The 23,286-nt window shown below is 33.8% G+C and overlaps 1 protein-coding gene and 1 long non-coding RNA gene across 9 annotated transcripts in view; one reads left to right on the top strand and one right to left on the bottom strand.

Annotated features, from left to right (window-relative positions):
* The window catches only part of LOC106133798 (titin), a 114,326-nt gene extending 93,288 nt beyond the window's left edge, over positions 1–21,038 (top strand). For 7 of the 8 annotated variants that reach the window (XM_060953659.1, XM_060953663.1, XM_060953662.1 and 4 more), the window contains 15 exons: positions 3,374–6,082; positions 6,306–6,350; positions 6,792–6,902; positions 9,480–9,632; positions 9,985–10,956; positions 11,589–12,965; positions 13,044–13,331; positions 13,419–13,560; positions 14,434–15,146; positions 16,198–16,500; positions 16,961–17,257; positions 18,277–18,381; positions 18,901–19,095; positions 19,701–20,006; positions 20,455–21,038. In XM_060953659.1, coding sequence (XP_060809642.1) covers positions 3,374–6,082; positions 6,306–6,350; positions 6,792–6,902; positions 9,480–9,632; positions 9,985–10,956; positions 11,589–12,965; positions 13,044–13,331; positions 13,419–13,560; positions 14,434–15,146; positions 16,198–16,500; positions 16,961–17,257; positions 18,277–18,381; positions 18,901–19,095; positions 19,701–20,006; positions 20,455–20,651 — 7,913 coding nt within the window. In that variant the 3' untranslated portion in view covers positions 20,652–21,038. Of the gene's footprint in view, positions 1–40; positions 283–3,373; positions 6,083–6,305; positions 6,351–6,791; positions 6,903–9,479; positions 9,633–9,984; positions 10,957–11,588; positions 12,966–13,043; positions 13,332–13,418; positions 13,561–14,433; positions 15,147–16,197; positions 16,501–16,960; positions 17,258–18,276; positions 18,382–18,900; positions 19,096–19,700; positions 20,007–20,454 lie in introns of all 8 variants that reach the window. The other variant, XM_060953664.1, reaches the window with a different exon arrangement.
* LOC132903951 (uncharacterized) overlaps positions 1–22,506 on the bottom strand; it is a 107,280-nt gene extending 84,774 nt beyond the window's left edge. The window contains exon 1 of the long non-coding RNA XR_009657535.1: positions 22,343–22,506. This is a non-coding gene — a long non-coding RNA (uncharacterized LOC132903951). The remainder of the gene's footprint in view (positions 1–22,342) is intronic.
* Positions 22,507–23,286: the final 780 nt, after the last annotated feature.

Genomic DNA, 23,286 nt, shown 5'->3' with positions numbered 1-23,286 from the left:
ACACTACTACACCCATTAAACCCACACAATTCACACCAACTGAGGCAAGACCAGTGGAAGAAATACAAGAAAATGTCGAGATAACACATGTCATCACTGACACAGGTGAAGTAATTTTTAAGGAAAAGGATCCCAAGCTAGTAGTGACGGAAATCATCACAGTACAGAAAGATGACAAGGTCCCGATTACCACTCTCCAAGTGACAGAACGAGACACACAAGAACCCACTGAAGTGCTCGAGTCATCCGAAGAAACAACTGATAAAATGCACGTAATCGAAGGTAAGCTTACACACAAAACGATCATAAAACGAACATTTAAAAAGAAAACCGGACCTTAAATAGAAACCACACACATTACAACAGAACAAATTGACGATCAGGAACCAATCATCTCTGTTCTCAAAACAGAGGAAATTGTAGATAACACAACAACACACATTGAACACACACCAATCACACCAGCCGAGGCAAGACCAGTGGAAGAAATACCGGAAAAGGTTGAGGTATCACAGGTCATCACTGACATAGGTGATGATGTCAAGACTGTTAAAACTAGTTATTAAAAAGAATTGTCTTTGAGTACAAGACACACACACTAGTTGAATTTTTGGGTCAATGTATTTATATCAAAAATATTGAAACACATTATTGGAATTTGTAGAGGCAAGGGTTGAAGAATTGATTTCAACAAAAAACAAATGTTATCTTAAAAATATCAAAATACGTGTTAAAGAAATGTTTATGAAATAATAGAAAGCTTCAATTAAATAACTAATCAATGTTTGACAATAGGTGCAGAACTAGTAGAGGTAAATCATGCATATGCATTTTTAACTAAGTTCGACACTCAGCTTAAAGAAGTCATATCTATAATATTGGTATTTATGCTGTAGCGCACATTCTACAATCAGTCTTTCATAAATGAAAATAATTACTAAAGAAACAAAAACAAATTCTGTTGGTTTGTTCGTGTAATCGTATTTAATTTATTGGAAAGTGATCTAAATTTATATTGAAACATGCTGTCCCGGCAAACGTTGTTTTGCCATTAATAGAAAAATATTAAGGCTGGACAACGCTTATTTACTTACAGCAAGATTTTATTTACTGACATATTATCATTATAATTTCCATTTGCATAATTGGAAGTCGTTTATATACTCGTACATACATATTTTTTCAAATAAAAAAAGAGGTGAATTAAGTCTACCAAATAGCATACTTAACTAGCTTTTGGCCGCGGCTTAGCCCGCGTAAATGTATTTTAGATTATAAGGATACGCCATAAAATGTCACCCATTTTTTAATCCCGTATCGTGCGGGACTGTTTTAAGTTTATTTTTGATTTAAATCATAAGGCTTCTCCCGTCTTGTCCCATCTCTTCTCGTTCTGTTGTGTCCCGTCCTGCCCCGTCCAATCCTATCCTGTCCCATCCCATCCTATTAAATGTCATCCTGCTTTCCGCAACTGATACGTATTTTTTACTAACCAATATTTAAGACTTCTCACACTTCGACACTCATCAAAAAACGAAGTTTCATACAAACTTCCAACCCTTATTTTTCGCCCTTGAGATGCAGTTTTCAAAGCCAATGTTTTAATGATTATTTCATACTAACCATTTAATTCTAAAATTTCATATGCCCAACGTTAAAATTGACGAAATTTCATACAAATTTACAACCCCTATTTCACAGCGATAGGAATGCAATTTTTAAAATCTTATTACTGTATTCGAATTTTTCACTAAACATATCTAACATTTCATGTGTCCAACATTAAAAATGACAAAGTTTCATACAAACTTACCACCCCTATTTCACCCCTATAGGAATGCAATTTTCAAAACCCAATAAATGAATTAATATTTTAATCTAACCGTGAATTTAAATCTAATGTGTCCAACACTAAAATGATGAAGTTTCATATAAAGTTGCCACCCCTATTTCACCCCCTTAGGAATGCAATTTTAAAAATTTAATTAATGAATTATTATTTTATCTAACCGTAAATTTTAATCTTAAATTTCATGCGTCCAACATTAAAAACACTATTTCACCGCCTTAGAAATGCAATTTACAAAATATAATTACTAAAAATGACGAAGTTTCATACAAACTTGCAACCCCTATTTCACCCTACGAAGTTTCATACAAACTTGCAACCCCTATTTCACCCCCTTAGGAATACAATTTCCAAAATCCAATTAATGAATTATTATTTTAATCTAATCGTAAAAAATCTAAAATTTCATGTGTCCAACAATAAAAATGCACAAGTTTCATAAAAACTTGCAACCCCTATGTCACCCCCTTAAGAATGCAATTTTCAAAATCCAATTAATGAATTATTATTTTAATCTAACCGTAAATTTAAATCAAAAATTTCATGTAATTATCCCACACTAAAAATGACGATTTAACCCCCTTAGGAATAGAATTTCCAAAAATTCTTTTCTTAGTGGAACCCTCCTATTTAAAATCAAGGTAGATTTTATCCTACCAAATTTCATGTTTATTGGCTCAGTAGATTTCGAGATTTCGTGATTCCTAAGTGAGTGTTTTTCGCTTTTATATATAAAGATTAACAACCCAGGTGAATTAAGTCTTTATACGCATATTTTTTTATTTTAATGTTATCTGAATGAAAACAAGGTTAAAAAAGAAGTTATCTTGGAAATTTCCTTCATTTGGAGTTATTGGAGTGTTTCATGATATATCTTTATAGATCTTTATCTGCTCCCATAGCATAACAGCTGCGTCGCAGTTTTTATTGCGCGAAAACTATCATTTCACATCAGTACAAACAGGGAAATAACGATAGTTTTTCGCGCCATAAAAAGGGCGTCGCGCGTGCAATATTACGGGGGCAGGTCCTAACAAATATCTTTATCATCATTCCTGAAGACATACAACTCAATAATTAATAAAAACCGGATCAACATATAGCTTACGCGCAATATTCTTCTTTGTAAAATATATTTCTATTTTTAAATGGTTAACTAGAATGGTTTTAGATGTCCAACGACGGCGTATGCGTCGCTTTGTCGCGTCATTTCTGCTTGAACATACAAGTTTACAGAGTTCAATTTACTGTCTAAACATAACGCGGCAACAACGTAGCAAGTGCATCGCCTTGTCGTGGCCATCTAACATCTACGTTTATGTTAAGGAAAACCATTAGAGTTCAAACACATATAGCAGCGAGGAATGAGGTTACAACAAAGGCATAGGAAGAAATTATCGGTGAAGCGATCTGATTCCTTACTAACACATTTTGGTATTAATGATATAAGGATTGACGACCTGTCATATAAGTGTGCATGTACACATAGGGATGGCAATAAAATATTTACTATTTTTTTTACAGATATAATTGATGAACCCACAACAGCTTTTGTACACAAACTTGAAAAGCCAAAAAAGAAGAAAGTCAAACCAGAAACAAAAGTAGAAGTTAACGTTAATAAGAACGAAGATAAGGAAGAAACTTTACCTTTACCTACTGATTCTAAAAAATCAATGCTTACACCAATGAAAATTGAAGAAGTGAATGTTGAAATGAGTGCAGCACAACACGCACAAAATATTGAAAGTCCTCAATTCACTCAATTAAAACTCAAGAAACCGTCACCAAAACCAAAACAAGAAACAACAGTTGTTACAATACCTAAATTTCAACTTAAAAGCCGTATCCGTTACATAAATGATTGGCCACCTAAAGAACACAAACCAGTTTTATCATTTTTAGGCAGTGTTAGACAAAACGGAGAATTGTCTAGAAACATAAAAGAAGCCGCTAAAATTAAGAAGAAACCCATAAAATTAAAGCCAATTCCTGATAGTGGTCCAGTTGAATTGGAAACACCAGAACAATACGAATTCTCGATCCAAAAAGCAGAATTTGTACCTGAAACTAAACACGTGGTAAATGAGAAGGATATCACTACAGAATTAACCGATAAAGAAATAAAAGAAAAAGATAACAGCGCCGATAAAAATATTGACCAAAATAAAACAATTGTAAAACAGAAATCTGTTGAACCACCTGTGTCTTTACCAGACCTAGAAATGAACACAGTTATTGAACGGAAAGAACCAGAAGAAGTTAATTTGGCGATTGAAAATCCAAATGAAGACTTACAAATAACAGAAAACGTAGGTATCAACACCGTGCATAAGCCGAATAAAATCAAAAAGAAAAAGCCAACGAAATCTGTTGATATGCCAAAAGATGTTAGTGATATACCTCTGGCAACAACATCGCCAGTGAAAACAGACTCAATTTTAGAAAAACCTGAAAGTGATTTTATTCAATCCGGCGGCATACTTTCAGAAGAAGAAGAAAATGTTGGACTAGACGAAATAATACCTTATACTGCCGAAGAAGATATAGCAAAAGATATTGTAGAAAATACAATACCTGCTGAAATTATATCAAAACCCAATAAAAAGCCAAAAAGAAAACCAAAACCACATGATGAAGTATTCACTAAAGATGACCAACGTGAACATGAACAAAAGTCAAAAGAACCTGTACCATCTATAAAATCACCTGAAATATCACAGCATACCAAAGAATCTAAAACACCTTTTGAAACCAATGAAAAGAACCAGGTAATAAAAGTACCCGAGAAAACAGATCAAGAAGAAATACCTGAACAAATTTCAAATATCGAAGATTTGCCGAAACTACAAGACAAATTAACTAAAAAGAAGCTTACTCCTATCACAATTGAAAGGAAAACTATGGAGATTAGTAAGCCACAGCATGCAGAAAACGTCGAAAGTCCACAATTCACGAAGCCGAAATTAAAGAAAACAGTGACGAAACTACGTCATGATACTCCCTCTGTAACATTACCCAAATTCCAACTAAAAAGTAGAATTAAATATGTCAAAGATTGGCCACCACAAATCACAGAACCGTTAGTGAGCTTCATTGGAAGTGTCCGACAGAATGGTATATTGTCCCGAAATGTTAAAGAAGCAGCAAAAATTAAAAAGAAAATATATAAACAACCTAATTTACCTGAAATAGAGAAAACAGAATTAGAAAAGCCTATGTTTGGATATGAAGATATTGCAGCAAGTAAAAGGCAGGATAGTATTGAAGACACAAAAGAAACCGAAGAAAGCGAAAGAGATGAACCTGAACAATATACAATCAAACCTAGACGCCCCAGTGTCAAAAAAACAGAGGATATTGTCGACGAAATTACCATAAAAAAGAAACTAAAACCTGTAAGAAAAGCCTCTTTAACATTACCAGAAGTAACAGAACCAGAAAATGTTACATTTAGACCGAAAACTACAAAAACTAAAGAAGATGTAGAACAAGAATTTAACATACAATTAGATTCATATGCAGAAGAAGAAATTTCTATGTCAAGCAAAGTAAAGCTGAAACCACAAAGACAGCCAACGTTTAACGAAGAAGCCAATGAAGCTTCGATCAAGTTTTATGAAGAAAATGAAGGACCAGATATAGTCGAAATAATTGACAGTGATGTGGATGAAGACGAAACAACAAATGTCATGATGCCACTTAAAAAACCTAAAACGAGAAAAGAGCCAACGTCTGAAGAAATAAGTTCCAATATAACGTTATCGAAACCAAAAAATAAACAAAGACCTCAAGAAATAGTAGAAGATGTTAGTTTCAAAATAGAACAGAAACCAAAGTATGTTATTGATGATCAAGAAGAAGTAACATTTGATGTAAAATCGCAAACTGATCATTTCACACAAGAAGAATTGTCACTTTCAAGTAAAATAAAACTTAAACCCAAGAAAAAGGTGACCGTGGCTGAAGCCGCTGACGAAACCTCTATACAATTAACTAGAGAGATCGAAGATGACAAAGAACCTGAAGAAATTATTATAAGTGAAGCGGATTCAGATGAAAATGTTGAAATGTTTATTAAGCGCCGGCCTAAAAAGCCAGTGTATGAGGTGAGTGAACTAGAAGAATTGAGCATCGAACTTAAACCAAAGAAAATAAATGACGACATATATGAAGAAGAGCAACTGACTATATCGGCCAAGAAAAAACCTCGGAAACCATCCAGTCTGCAAGGTACAAAAGAAAATTTGACAGCGATGAATCATGGAATATTTTGCTTAATAGCTTCAAATACTTTTGGACTTAGCTTTTATGGGCAATTTCTAACGGAACTCGAAATGTTTTAATAAAATATTATTGATGAATTATCAGCTCATTTTAATTTACCGCTTGAGTTATTGCTACTTTTATTTATATTGTACTGTTAATTAATGTTGTTAATCATTGCTAATTTCAGAAGCTGACGCATCCATGAGTATTGCGAGAGAGCAAGACTTTCCAGGTACTGTTTGTTAAATACTGGTTCGGAAGCAATATATTATGCAATGTCATTACTAAAACAGAATTTTTTTTCTTCGCAACTTTGCATTAAATAAGTTATTGTATACAGGTGTTCATTATGTAAATGTTAAACGCAAAGGTTGGGAACCACTGATTTAAAAAAGCAAGTGTTAGTTTACTGTCGTTGCGAGAACCGGACTGTACATTAAATACAAACATACATATAATCACGTCCACATCCTTTGCGGGGAAGTCAGAGCCAACAGTCCCGAAAAGACTGACAGGCCACGTTCAGCTGTTTGGCTTAATGATGGAATTGAGTAGAATTGAGATTCAAATAGTGACAGGTTCCTAGCCTTTCTATTAAATATGCTATTAATAAATATTAAATTTTGTTTTGAACAGGTACCTATACAATAAATGTTAACCCTGTTTATTTCAGAAACTTCACTCGATGTACGTAGTGGGGACACTGTGTTTGCGGTGTATTCCTATGTGGCCGAAACAGATGAAGCAATAAATCTTGTAGAAGGAGAGAGGCTTTACATTCTTGGTAAATGTTACTATTGATATTATTTATTATCATCTATGTTTTACTAGGAATAACAAACAACAATGTTATAAAAGCATATCAAAAATTATTTACATGCTATGGTTATTGATAACATCCACACATTACACACATAAATGAACAGAATATAATCTTTATTCGCTTTTGATAAGTATTTACAAAAGGTGTAGCATAAAACAAGTTTCCTTCTGATCAGCCATTAATTATAGCATGCTAATTACAAGTCACATAAGTCAAATAAATTTATGACAAATGGCATTTTAAACAAATAAAAATTAATTTATAGTCTTTATAGTTAATTGGTTGTATCAATGAGGATTCCGATTTCAAAACCAACCGGGTGCTCCATTATAGACCCGGTGGATTTAAAATTAGATCTCTTGAGGACTTAAAAAAATTACATATAACCATATTTGACCTTTATTTGCACCATCCACGTCTATTTCCCGTTCGTGTATCCACACAAATAAAGGGAAAATAATTATTTTGTTATGTTTGTATCAAATAATGTTGAAAAACACTATATTGTGTTTATTATCTCAATTCTGAGCAACTATACATGTCTTAGCCATTTTGTCCGGTTATTTGGGGATAAATTAGTTGACTGGGTGAAAAGAGTGCGAAAAATGCAGGGAACGTGGTGAAGAAAAACGTTGGAGGTCGAAACGGTAAGACGTCGGTTAAAACGCGTGTTGCGCTTAAAGGCACCGGTTTGGACCCAACCTCGGCCATGTACCAATGACTATTTTCGAAGTTATGTACATTAGTTTGAACACTAACCGATGCTCTTACGGTGAGAGAAAACATCGTGACAATACCTGCACATTCAGGTAACTGGATGTATAACCATGATCCAATACGGGTTAGGTTGCGGAGGTCCGCCGGGAGTCGCTTTGTGTAAAAACTTGAATAACCCAATTCAGCATCTATGAACAAGAGCTTACCCCGGGCTTCTCTCCAGATTGGTGAAGATGTAACCGGAACTAAAATCAGGAAGAATAAAAACGGTGAATGGTGCTTTGCATGCCTTCATGAGCAGTCATAAATTGTCCGAAAAGGCTCGCTTGGCGGTGCATTAGTGCGTATTGGATCCATAACTTATGTATGGGAGTGAAAGTTGGGTGTGACAGAAAAATAAAAGCGGTGGATATGAGAGCGCTTAGTAGTACCATTGATCTAAAATTGAGTGACGGGATAAGGAACAGCGTGATAATATAATACAAAAAAAAAGGAATGCTCAGATGATGTGGTCATGTGAAGAGGATGAATGAATGAATGCTGGTTGACTTAGCAAATATACAACGGGAGTGTCAATTGAATAGTTGGAGTGGGAAGGCTTAGACGAAAGTACTTTGATCAAATCGGAGACGTTTTAGCGTAAAAGGTCAGATCAAGAGTACCCGAAATCGACGAGCTTGAATGAAAGGTGAAGCGAAAGAAGTATGCAGGGATCGTGGCAAGTGGACATGTAGTCTCTGCCTACCCCACCGGGAAAGAGGCGTAATTAATGTATTTATCAGTTCAAACAATAGTCTTCGCGTTATGCGAGTACATACTCAGACGATGAGATCACAAATAGATCCCCATATCGATTTTTTGCCAATATTTAAGCAAGAACAGACGTTGGGCTGTTATAATTTTATGATAGATAGCTAGTTCCGGCAAACGTTGTTTTGCCATATAAATATTTTTTAAGTAATTTCTAGTTAAAAAATGTTTAGGGTGGACAACCCTTATCACTAAGGGGTATGTAAAATGTTGGCCAATTCTTAAACCTACTCAATATGCTCACAAAATTTCATGAGTATCGGTCAAGCCGTTTCGGAGGAGGACGGGAACGGACATTGTGACACGAGAATTTTATATATAAGACAAGTATGTATATGTAATGTGTGGATGGGTATCTGTGTATGGATATGGATTTACTGCTTTGAACCTCCTAAAAGCACCGCGTTTTATATAATTTCGAAAGTTATTCAGATATTTGCATCTAGTAATCATCATCTCAGTGGAAGTTTTTAAGAGTAATTAAAAATAAAAATAAAAATACTTTATGACAGCTAGGTCTTTGAAATAATTCTGTTAGGGATGATCATTTAGTTACGCCGTGTGGTTCCCGTATTTTAGGATAGGAGCACTCCATTTCTTTTCAATGGATATCGTAAAATGCGATTAAGGGAATGGGCGCACTTTTATCTAGTGCAAGTTCCGTACCTGTCTGGTAGCAAACTGGCTGGTAGGTAAGAAAAGTAGTGTAGTGGTGTGTGCCAGCTGTTTCTGTTCCCATGTAGATTATAAAAATTAATGAAGGAAAAGAGAAATAAACTTAATTAAGACGTTCGGCTAGCATCCTGTCACCATTAAGCTATACAGCTGAACCTAAACTTTACGACATGTTAGCTCTATCTACCTCGTGAGATGTAAAGACGGGATTATATGTGTATATATTGAATAACCTAACTATTGTTTATGTAACATTGTTTCTGTACATGTAATTATATCTTTTTATTTACCTCTGAGCTGTTTATCACGACTTAAAAAAATGTGTAATACTTTTAGAAACTACTAATCAAGACTGGTGGTTCGTACGAAAACATCTAACTGAAGAAAAAGGGTGGGTTCCAGCCCAATATCTTATGGATGAGGTCAATTATACACTTTACCTACAAAAGAAACTCAATGAAAAGATCGACAAACTCCCTGTGTTTGAAAGTAAGTATTATAGGATATATATTTCTTTTGTCTTACTGTATTTGTTTTTTTTTTGTTAAGAAAGACCGTAATCTAAATTAAGGCGAATAGCTTTTAGCCTGTTAAAGCAATGTGCGTTTTACGATTTATGGCTGACCAATTAAATAACTCCGATTATACATTTATTTCCTGCTCAGATATCAAAAAAAGGAATCTTGTCTCTTTTTATTAATAAAATTAACAGTTTATGCATTTGAAATCCCTGAGGCGGCCATTTCAGCTAGTAGCTATCAGGCTTTGCTAAATATCGCTTACATTTTGAAATTTTTGCTTGATTGTCAAATCCATATTTATTTAAAACTATTTGTTTCAGAACCTACATCTGAAGAAAGAGCAATAGCTCCCATATTTGTAGAAAAATTGCGTCCAAAACATACACCAGATGGATCAACTGTTCAATTCGAGTGCCAAGTTGAGGGCTATCCTAGGCCTCAAATTACTTGGTTTAGGCAAACAGCTATTATTAAACCTTCGCAAGATTTTCAAATGTACTATGATGATGACAATGTAGCAACTCTAGTAATACGCGAGGTTTTCCCGGAAGATGCAGGAACATTTACTTGCGTAGCTAAAAATGCAGCAGGATTTGCATCTAGCACCACTGAGTTAATTGTCGAAGCTCCTTTGTCAGATCATGGATCAGAAATGACAATTTTGTCCAGAAAGAGTCTGTCCCGAGAATCCTCATTAGCTGATATCTTGGAGGGAATTCCTCCCACTTTCTCAAAAAGGCCAAAAGCTCAATATGTTGATGAAGGTTCACAAATATTCCTAGAATGTAGGTTGGTAGCCATACCAGAGCCGGACATAGCTTGGTTCTTTAAAGGAGAAGAAATTATACCCGACGAAAACGTTTCTGTAGCAACTGAATCAGATATGCATATGTACTGCAGTGTACTTAAGATATCAAATGTCAAAAAATATCAAGAAGGTACATATACCGTAGTAGCTGTGAATAGAGAAGGCGAAGCAAATTTACCGATTGTTTTAAAAATAAAAACTGGTCAAAAAGAGAAGCCCCAGGTTATTGAACCTTTAAAGAATATGACTATCAGAGAAGGGGAAAGTATTGTGCTTACCACACAAGTAGTAGGCAACCCGGAACCAACAGTACAGTGGTTCAAAAATAATAAACCTCTAAAGTCACTTACCACAAAGTCAGACGGTGAAACACATACTCTTACTATTATTAAACCAAAAAGAGGAAAGGAAGATGGAGTTTACACTCTTAAAGCATCCAATTCAGAAGGTTCTACGGAAACAAGCGCAGTTATTACTATAGAAGGTTAGTCTTTCATATTGATACATAAATTATCATCCTTTGTGAAAATACAAATACTAGAGAGCACCCCCCGTTTACGTAAATCACTTTACTTCTGCACCCATTTTAACTTCTTTATCCGGAATTTTGGAAAATCTCGCTCCTTTATTACACTCCTAGGCCATACTCATACGGAACCTACATATCAAATTTCAATTTCTAGATCCAGCTTTTTAGACTATGCGTTGTCTGTGAGTCAGTAACGTAAGACTTTAATATATATAGACTGGATTTTATTTGCATTAATTTCATCATCTTCCTGGCATTTGGCCAAGTTGCGTACATGGAAGTGAGTTTCGCCTACAATCACGATTCAGGAATGGGAAAGTAGAGTGGGTTGGTGTCCGAATACATTAAAAGTGGTGCTCTTATTGCGGTCATTTAGGACTCTAGAAGTACATAAGTTTCAATGTTAAACCAATGACAAAGAGGGAAAAACATAGTGTAAACATTCAAATACCTGATTTTGTCGATTACATATTATAAAGTACCTTGCGTGTTTAGACAAAAGCTTTTGCCTAGTTAGAGCAGATTTTGTTAATAGTTGTAATAGGTTACATGTACCTTAATTAAATAACCATAATCAAATTTTACAGAACCAACAGAAGAAAATGCCGAACCACCTCTTTTCATAAACAGATTCCAAGAAATTACTGTGAAAGAAAATGGAACAATCAAACTTACAGCGAAAGTGACAGGCAATCCTGTACCAATTATAACATGGTATAGAAACAATGAAATTCTTGTTCCATCACAAACAATCACACAAACATTTGACGGAGAAAATATTGAGTTAATAATTACAAATGTGGACTCCGAAGTGGATTCAGGTGATTATAAATGCGTAGCTTCAAATAGCGCAGGAAAAGCATCTCATGGAGCAAGGGTTACTATTGATGTAGATAAGGTTACTTTTGTCAAGATACTTAAAAATACTTACCAGATAGAAGAAGGAAAAACAGTCGTTTTAGAATGCCAAACATCTCATACTGTCTCAACTAAATGGTATCATAATGACAAAGAACTAAGTGGTATGGACCATAGAGAACTCATACAAGAAGGCAGAATACATAAACTAAGAATAAAGAAAACAAAGTTAAGTGACATTGGAACCATAAAATGCAGAGTAAAGGATCAAGAAACAAGCGCTAAACTTATGGTTCATGAAACCATACCTGAATTTATTCGTAAACTACAAGATTTCGAAGTTAAGGAAAGAGATGTAGCTATTTTAGAAGTTGAAATATCTTCAGAAACTGCAGATGTATTTTGGGAAAAAGATGGAGAAAAAATCATGCCCAAGAAAAGCAAATATGAACTTGAAAAACGGGGAAATGTGAGAAAACTTCTTATTCGAAATACTTCAGTTCACGATGAAGGAGAATATACGTGTATTTTACGCGATGAAGCATGTTCAGCAGAAGTAACGGTAGTGGAATTACCGCCTGAAATCATAACTCGTCTTCAAGATCAAAATGTCAGTAAAGGAAACAAAGCGTCTTTTGAAATTGAGCTAACCAAAGGTGATGCTTTAGTTCGATGGTTCAAAAATGGTAAAGAAATCCAATTTTCTAATCATATGCAGCTGACAATAGATGGGAAGAAACAAAAGCTAAAAATATATGAATGTCAATTGTCAGATGCTGGAGAATATGCTTGTGAAGTAGGAAGTGATAGATGTACAGCAAAACTTACCGTGGAGGAGCCATCAATAGATTTTAAACTACGACTACCCGATGTTATTGTGGTTCCTGCAAACACAGACGCATACTTGACTGTAGAAATACCAGTTGAAACTATGGAAGTGACATGGTATAAAAAGAAATCTATTATAGAAGATACAGAGAAATTCACATTAATATCTGATGGAAACAAACGTACACTTATAATACGAAAATGCACAGAGGAAGATCAAACAGAATATGTATGTAAATTATTAGATGCCAAATGTTCGACTAAGTTAAAGGTTGAAGGTAAGTTACAATATTTAGAAGTAAATAAATAGAGTCTTAGACAATGACGATGGTAAAATTAAAATTAAAATGTTTTAGTTTTAGAATTTCCTCCAAGAATAAATAGCTACGAAGGTGAATATAAGGTAAAACGAGGAACCGATGTAATCTTAGAAGTTAATTATGAAGCTATTCCTCAACCTAATGACGAGTGGGTAGTTAATTCGAAAATTATTAAAAAATCTAAACATACCAAACCTTCGATAGATTCTAAAACAGCAAGTTTAACAATTAAAAAAGTAGAAAATACTGACGCAGGAAATTACAAGCTAAGATTACAAAATAATTGTGGTGAAGCAGAAGTCGATATTATAGTAATAGTTTTAGGTAAGTCCGTTACACGTTCAATTCAAAGTGAATATTTTTTTAAATTTGCTTTTTCTTAAATCTTTTTATTCATATATTATTTTTTAGATATTTCTTCACCCCCCGGAAAGCCCAATATTTTGGAAATTGATAATAATTCGATCAATATTTGTTGGGAAGAACCAGAAAATAAAGGCTTCGCAAATATAATCTGTTACATAGTGGAATATCAAGAAATAAACACATCCGAGTAAGTCATAATTTTAAGATACTTTTATGAATGCTTAAAATAAACCCCATGAAGTATTTTTAACTCAAGTAAAAATATATTATTTGCTGTAATAAAATATGAAATTTATTATAAAAAGAGATAAGACTTTTAAAAACATTACACATAAAATTACATCTATTCTAGATTTTGATAGTAAGGAAATACTAATGCAAAAAGTCCAAAAGTCCCGTTAATTTCCCTTCCTGCGGAAAATCCGGGAAGTTCTCTCTTAACCAGCGGTTAGGGCGGTGCGTATCACCGTATCATATTTGGAGTGAAAAATAATGACAGTTACTTTATACGGCGACTACGAGAATAGATTTCATTAAGTGAAGCTTTTACCATGATCCAATCCATTGAGTCCTTCCTGTTAAATCTGAGTTATTGAATCCTAGATCATATCATAGTCAAAAGGGGCACCCGAGTTTATCTCCAGAGAGGTTAGAATGTAATCGGAATTAATGCCAAAGATTAAAATGATAAAGAATACTCTTCTTTCTCCTGGCCTTATATACTTTTATACTGCTGTTATATGTTTACTGCTTTTATAAGATACACCGATACCCGAAGAAATTTAAATTTTGTATGGTGCGAAAATATTTCTGCGGTTGAGCGCGCCATTTGAACCCGCAAACTGAACTATCCGCTATTATGAGCAAGAGAGCAAGAAGTATTTTGTTTTTGGAATTAAAGTTTAATGTCTCATACTTGTAACATAATTATTTATAATTCAGTAGTTTCATTCGGCGGTAGTTTACGTTATTCTGCGCCGTGAATTATTGCCGAGGCTACTTATAAACATGAAAGTATTGTACCTCAACTAAACTAGAAAGTACAATTTATCTTTTGCAGATGGCAGTCTATTGAAAATGTTACGAAAACACATTACTCCGTAAAAAATCTGAAAACGAAAACATCGTATCGGTTTAGGGTTTTCGCTGTAAATGAAGTTGGTGTCAGCGAATCGTCTGATGTTACTGAATATATACGCGTAGAAAAGATTATAAAAACTCAGCCACCAACAGTTGAAAAACCATTGAAGGATATCTTTTGCGGTCCCAACGAAGATGTAGAATTGACTTGTATATTTGGAGGTATTCCACAACCTAAAATTTCCTGGGCTAAAGATGGAAAAAAATTAAAGACTGCTAAAGCTACCTACGAAAATAGAGTGGCTACTTTAGTTGTCTCAGCAACAGAATTAACTGAAGGAAAATATTCATGCACAGCAGTTAATGAATTTGGAGAAGTTGAAACTAATTGTCAACTAGAATTGCAGCTAAAGCCTTTAGTCAGTATTTCTGAGACTGAAATAAGCCAAAAACTTAAAGTAGGCGAGGAATGGTCAGTTACTGCTCATATAACAGGCATTCCTAAACCAAACGTTATTTGGTACAGAAATGGATTAAAAGTAGAGCCCTTAAATCGTATAGAAATAGATACTAATGACAACTATTCAACGATCAAAGTATCGCAATTGGAACGTACGGACTCCGGTAAATACACGGTAGAGGCCCAAAATAAAGCTGGAGTATATTCTATAGAAACCTCATTAAAAGTTTATGGTAAGTACCTAATATTGCATCTTGAAAAACCTTTCAGCGACTATGGATGCTTTGTTCATCTAGACTTACACATGCCAAAATGTGTACTTAATAGTAACCAACAAAACAGTTATGGACTTAAGTTTATTTTATCACTAAATAAAGTTTAATAAGTTAATTTTAAGAAGACTGCAATCTTTTAATTTTTTCGCTAATGTCTGTTCTGTTCAAATTCTTAAGTTTAAGTTACTTTTCTTCAGGTGTCATACCTAGGTAACCAAAATTTTGATACATAAAGGTTTTCACTGTATAAAAAATAAAATTAGTATATATAATGTAAAATCAGTTAAAATATCGACATGTGCTCTAAATATCTGTTAACACAATTCACATTATTATGTATGTTAATAACTTCTAGATGACAGTGAGCGCCGTAGCAAATCTAGATCGCCACAAGAGGAATATTTTGGTAAAAAAAAAATAGAATGGTCCTAGCATTTATACCTTTCAAATATTTTACCTGACCTTATTATGGGATCATGTTATCAATTAATTTATTATTAATGTTTCAACATTCATTAACATATTAAGAACCATGAATATTACTTAGAGAGAAAATTAAACTACATATATTTTAATTTTAACAAATGTACAACCAACTCCCCGTTAAATATATCCTATTTCAGCATGAACCGATTAAATATTACCACTTTCAATTTTAACTTGAAAAGACATATTGACATTTATTTTATTTATGCATGAAGTATGGAAGTATAACGGCGTTATATTATGTGCCCTGTGGAGTGGCCATAGCTTTAACATGGCTGTCATAAAATACGACTAAGGGAAAGGCTTTTAAAATTGTGATTCTTCTTGAAGACGATAAGTTAGCAAATTCTATTTGAATCTCAATTCCATCAATGAAGCCGTACAGGTGAACGCGACTTTTCAGTCTTTTCAAGACTGTTGGGTCTATATATCCCGCAGGCGATATAAGACGTGATTATATGCATATATGGAACTATTATAACTCTACATACCTGAATTTTAAAATCAATTATTAAATTTGCAGATAAACCAAGCAAACCGGAAGGTCCAGTAATAATGCGTGAAATAAGTCGAGAATCCGTGACAATCGAATGGAAGCCACCCTTGGACGATGGTGGCTTGGAGTTAACGAAATATGCAATAGAAAAACATGAACCTGACACGAACCAATGGATTAAAGTGGCAGATGTTGATAAAGATGTGGACACCTACTGTATACAAAGACTGAACGAGAACTGTGAATATATGTTCCGTGTAATGGCCCAAAATCCTATTGGATTTTCGGAGGCTTTAGAGAGTGAACCCATTGTTATAAAGACAGCTCTGGGTAGGTTATCAATAAAAAACCTATTTAATATAATAGAAAATTTACCACTCCAGTTAACTTCAAAGCTGGAAAGGGAAGGAAAAGACAAATTGTTCGTGAATAAGTCCCCAGGTCGATTATGACGACAACACATATAATATTTTGTATTACATTTAATATTTTGACTGAAACGGATAGGTTTTTTTTTTCATTTTTTGTCTGTCCGTCTGTATCTGACTGTATAATCAAGATTCAATTCGAAATTTACGAAGACGAAGTCGCAGGCTTCAGGCACAGCTAGTTTCGATAATAAATTTTAACGATTTCCAATATTGTTCCTCGTTTGTTAGTGTTCTTATGACGAAATGGCAAACTATATGGCATACTGAACAGCGGAGCCGCGGGCGAACTCAACTTGTGATGTAGATGTTACTAAATTATGCTACATATCTTCTTTATTTCTTTTTCTTTTTTATTTCAGATGTTCCTTCTCCACCACTGGGACCACTGGGACTGTATGGTATTGGCAGTGACTCTTTGACCATTACTTGGTACCCTTCAGAGAAAAATGGCGGGTCTCCTATTATTGATTACAGAATTGAAATAAAACAAGAAGGCAAAAATTGGAAACACGCTGCTACAGTTAGTGAGACGAGAGCAAAGATAGAAAAATTGTCACAAAACACAACGTATCAGTTCAGAATATGTTCAAGAAATGAAATTGGTACCAGCCTGCCATATATCTCCGATGAGAAAATTGTAATGGGAATATCTCTATGTAAGTACATTGCACAACGACAGTTGTATACTTATCATGATTCTTTAATAAATAATAACAACCATTTACCGTAGGAAATTATGTCTCATGTTAAACGACTCGAGGTTTTAACTTACAAGACTCGCGCCTTCACCTTGAACCTCTTACAGGCATAACACAAGTCCTTTTATCAACTCAAGTCCTTTCTAATGACTCAAGTTTGTCCACAGCAACAAGCCCAAATTGTATTTCTAGAATCGAGTTTTCATAATAAATAAATAATAAAAATAGTCTAGTCTTTATTATAAAGATTTAAAAACCTCCAGTCTTTTGATCACTTACGTAGACTCCAGATGACAAGGACTTTATTAAAGCCTGAAAGAACAAACATATAGTTTGTCTGGCTCTCGAGGTAGCCGCTACGTAGAATGTTGAGTCCTGCAATCATTGCAATAGTCGCGATCACGAATGTAAAAAATGTAAGCCAGCGCTACCTAGTCCCATTAATACGTTTATTTATTTAGTTTAAAATTGTTTTAACCGTGAAATAATTCTTATGATCGGTTTAGTATTTCCGAAGATTAGCCCCAACAAACTAACAAACAATCGTAGTTACAAACTTTGCCACTTAATAAAATAGATGATGGCATAGAAAGAGCATTTACAGAAATATAGTGATAACATATTATAAAATTAATAACTTTTTCATACTCGTATCATCAACATTTTAAATTAAGTAAACAGCTACATGCTGCGAAAACAATACGTTTATCCATACAATTTTTTATTAGTTTTACACTATACCTACCACCTACAAAAGAATACAAAATTTTCGCATTTTTAATATTAGTTGGGATGAAAGTATGGAATTAATATTGAATTGCGATTCTTTTATCACAACAAAGCTTAAGTAATGCAGTAAAGGACTTGTGTTATTATGTCACACGATTTCGATAAAATTATGATAATAAAGGTTGTTCGTTTACATTATGTTGTTATGTTTTCTAAGAGGTCCTTTTATCCCGGCATTGTATTTTTAGCGCCACCATCACAACCATTGAACTTTGTTGTTCGAGATATGACCTCCAGATCTGTTACTCTTCAATGGACTGCGCCAGAAAGCGATGGTGGAAGTGTCATCACAAGTGAGTAATTAAAACCTAATAAGATTAAATTTTCGTGAGTGCCACCAGTAATTGACATTAGTAGGTTCTTACTTCATTTAAAGACAATAAGTACATAAATACGAATCTGAGTGAGATTTGATACATTTTCAAAAGGTGTTTCTTACATTTATTACTGTTTTATTTTTAACTATTTGTTAGGTTTCGGAGTTTATTAAAAGTTATAAAAACTACGAGTAAAATAATACTCTTTCAAATAAAGAAATCTACTTTTTTTATGCAATGAAAAATAAAATTAATTATATATAAAAATAAGGAAAATGGATTTGATTGCCGGCCTGTTTGGCGCAGTTGTCCGAGCCCCTGAACTAAAATGACCTTGGGTTCGATCCCCAGTCAAGTCATGACGGCAAACCTTTTTTTTTTAATTGGCCTAGGTCTTGGATATTTATCTTTGTTATATAAGTCTCGAACTTACGCTAGGTCTATCTGGGTGACTTTATCCCTATATAGGTATTTATTCCTAACGTTTTATTTCAGATTATATAATAGAATATAAGACGGTAAAAGGCAAATCATGGACTAAAGCCGTAACAGTAAGCGGGTCTGTGCACGAACACTGCATAGAGAACATAAAGGAGAAAGAAGAATTGGTTTTCAGAATATCTGCTGAAAATGCTATCGGTGTAAGCTTACCAACAGAGTCCCAAACTGTCCGATTGGAAAAGCATGCAAGTGAGTATCTGCTAATCTTGTACTAAAAACGTCTATATTTATTTTTATGTACTTGTTAAGCTTTCAATTATATAAACTCACGTTTATATAATTAAGTCTGGAGAAGGACTATTTCAAGAAGATTAATTCAGTAAATAACCCGTGAAGAGGTAACAAACAAAAAACTTACTTTCGCATTTATTAGTTGGGATTGGGCAGTGACGTAGCGTGAGTGTCGGCTGCCTCTTATTTTGGTATTTTAATTTAATGTACAGTTGTATACTGTAGGTACATTAACATTACATACATATAAATAACTTTTCGACGAGAACAGTCATCATTATTTTGCATAATAATACGAGTAATTTGTTAGAATTAAAAACAAAACATTAAAAATGTCAAAGTAAAAACCGTCTTCAATTAAAAATGTATACGTCTACTTTATTATTCGTTGTAAAATTTTGCCGCCCCCACTACGCTACGCCACTGGGATTGGGATAGACTTTTGTATGTATACTGCACAGTGTACTTGGCTCAAATCTACCAATAACATCGATTCAATGTCACAATGATAATATTAATCAATACTATTTCGTATAATATAAGTATTTGTTATTACTTCGTAGCCGTACCATCACCGCCGACGGCCCCGCTGGAAATTAGAACAGTGGGTAACAACATAGTCATGACATCGTGGGGCACACCTGAATGGGACGGTGGTGCGCCTCTGCTTGGCTACAACATCGCCATACGAGATGTCACTAAAACGATGTGGATGGAAGTTGGAAAGGTCGACGCACACACTCTTAAATTCAATATCCGCGACTTGAGTGAAGATCACACTTACATGATAAGGATATATGCTCGCAACGAGATCGGACTCAGTGAGCCACTCGAGTCCGATGAACCCTTTAAAGTATTGCCTGGTGAAGGTGAGTGCTAACTTCTATTATTTTAAGATTAGGGTGTTAGAGCTACAAACGTAAATAAAACAGTATTCAATTCAGTGTCTTACGTGAGTGAATTCTTGCTATTTCTAAAAAATGAAATAAATCATAATTTAAAATATTTATGTGCTTAAAGAAAAAAAGCTAGCGTTGAAGATAGAGCAAGTCTAGTCTAAAATAAAGCTAAACCCTGAAATGACCGGCATGCGTGCGTGAATGGTCTGCACAATAGGAGTTCTATTTCAATAACACTACCCTTAGAACCCGATCTGAGCAAATAAGTCACAGGTATAGCTGCCGTGTTTAGTTAGTGAATGTACTTAGTTTAGTTTTGACGAGATGTGATAAATAGGATAGAAGATCTATTCCCTATCCATTCAATAATCATAAAAGTCTAAGCTGGTGCAATAATATTAACAACTAATATCAACAGACTCTCATGCCGACGAGGAGCCAGGGGAACACACAGAAGCAACGGAACCAACGTCGTTCAGCACACAAACTACCACCTCGTGGCTTCGAGACCACAACATGGACGCTGATATACGATCCTACGCTCGTGGCTCATTACTTCGGCGTGACGAATACTTCTTCAGAATATGGCACTATGCTAAACAACTTTTTAAGTGATGCAGTCATGCACCCACTAAGTTGACCTGTGATATTTAACGACAAATTGTTTATAGTTGGCGGATAGCTTTAAACATGTTCTTAAAAAGAGACAGTGCGTCCAACCTCGAACTCCTTAATTTTATAATTTTCTAAATACGATTTTTTACTTTGCAATATAAGCTTTCATACATGTATTCTAGTTAAGAATTAAATTATTTATTTATTTAATTTATTATGTACATCAAATAAATGATAATCAGGTTTAAACCTCATTCAATATATAAAGGGAGACGTTTTTAATATAGGTGCAAAATAATAATTCGACAAATTGAATGAGCTTTGAATATGATTATCGTTTTTAACAAAATAAAAATGTTAAACAATAATTAGAACATACTAAAAATATGTCACATGTTTCATTTTTTGTCCCTAAATATAATCATGAAGTAAGAAATTTATTAGGTGGTAAAATATTACTATTTTAGTGGATTTTGTAATATACAAAACCACAGGCAAAAGTTTGTCATTAATAACATCTTGATTTTACATGCCCTACATTTCAAAGAATGTTTATCCTAATATTTTATTGTTATAAATTTATATTATATCATAACAAAAAAAAAAAATTCACTCACATTGTACATAATTGTCACAAAAGCATTGTGGGGATACTGCATTTCTGTTGGATACTTTACACAGTTACTCACAGGCTGCAGTATAGGTGCTTCTCTCCCTTCATAGCAGTGAATCATGTTTTGAATTTTCTGATTAACCTGGATTTATAAACATACATACATAAAATCACGCCTCTTTCCCAGAGGGGTAGGCAGACTACCTTTTTCCACTTGCCACAATCTCTGCATACTTCCTTCGCATCATCCATATTCATAACTGTCTTCATGCAAGCTTGGCGGTTTCAGGTACTCTTGACCTGACCCTTTACCAGGACATCCTTAATTTGATCAAGATATGTTTGTCTAGGTCTTCCCACTCGGATCTTTCCCTCCTATATAAACATACTTATTCTAAATTGACCTTCATTCTAATAAGCATCTAGATTGATTGATAAAAATACTTAATAATCTATTATATTATAAGCCTATAAACTTAGGATTCTTCTATTAATTTTAGCTAAACAGCTGAACATCGTCTATCAGACTGTTGGATCTGTCTACTCCGCATGTGATATGAATGTCACTGTATGTATGTAATAATATGTGTAAGTAAAAACATATAAATGTATAAATAAAACATTTTACTCTCACATAAAGAAGCTCTATAATAAGATGATTTATAAAAATTCTGAAAAATAACAATAATAGGAAAAACATTGCTGAGGCAAAAAAGCATACATACTGGTAGGTACAGTTGTGCAATGCAAAATCGGTCAATAGGTCATACTATAGCTTATTTCCTTTGGCTCCATTTTAAATTGAATAGATATTTTATTTTTTTTAGTTAGAGTTTAGAGTAATTCATTGATAGGTACCTAATGTTTTGTTTATCTATATCGCACTAAAATATAAACTTACTATTGTGCTATTTTTTATATTGGTTGACGACACTTTTCCTTCTCTAAGACAAACTTCTTATTCGACTTCCACTCAAGCTTATTTTTGTTTGCCAGCATCGAATTGAGATTTTTTTAGTCTGTGTCATATTCAACACAATAATGTGCAATAAAATATACCTAGTTACTTCTAGTTTACCTTTTCTCGGAAGTTTTTGGGACAAAATCAGAAGTCCCTAAAACCGGCATTTTAACTTTCCAATACACATACTTCTCCAAAAGCACATAATAATCTATTTTAAATACTTATTTATAAACCATTAACAGTTGTTAAAAACTAAATTTTGATAAATCATTGCTCAAATCTTTCAAAAACATTTTAATTTGATTTATGAATTGACGTTTGGGTTCCCGCCGAAAAAGTGACATGATCTGACAAGTGCCAGTTTTTTTTCTTTTCTTTAATCAAATAAACATATTCATCCTTTTTTTGCCAGAATCGATTTTTTGTCAAACGTTATAGTTATAGGACTAAGAGCAACACGGGCAACCGACTCGGAAAGCCTGTGTTCCTCGAATAATAGAATATGAATTCATGGTTACTTGAAAACCATGGGTCTTACTTTATTTCATTATCTAGATATTTTGACTAATATGTGTAGAGAATTTTTAAATTGTAAAAAATTTCAATTGATTATTCACCATTGGCAAATTGATAGGTACTCTAAGATTAAGATTTCTTATTTAATAGTTTTAACAGAATTAAAAAAATGGGGGTTTCTCAATTCAAACTTTTTTTATGTATGTTACAATGTAATTTTTACACTATAACTGTAACAGTTACAGCACATCTCCGGCATTTATTATCCGGTTTAAGAAATAGTACCTTTTTGCTTTCAAAAGAGAAAAATGTCCATATGTTCCCGTAGAAATATAATAAATTTGGTACATTCTCAGGCGATTAGTGGGGTTTATACCTCACCTACCTACTAACATTTTACTAGTCGCACAAGTAATTCCATTTTCGTTTATTAGGCTGAAGGCATACCTACCTAACCTTCCTAAGGTTAGGTAGGTATGTGACCACTAAACTATCTATATAGATATTAAATTACCTATTACCCACGTTGTACATATGTACCT

This window comes from Amyelois transitella, chromosome Z (genome assembly GCF_032362555.1).
Source record: "Amyelois transitella isolate CPQ chromosome Z, ilAmyTran1.1, whole genome shotgun sequence".
NCBI classification, from domain to species: Eukaryota; Metazoa; Arthropoda; class Insecta; order Lepidoptera; family Pyralidae; genus Amyelois; species Amyelois transitella.
Note: the sequence above shows the minus strand (reverse complement) of the source record. Positions and strands in the feature narration are given on the sequence as shown.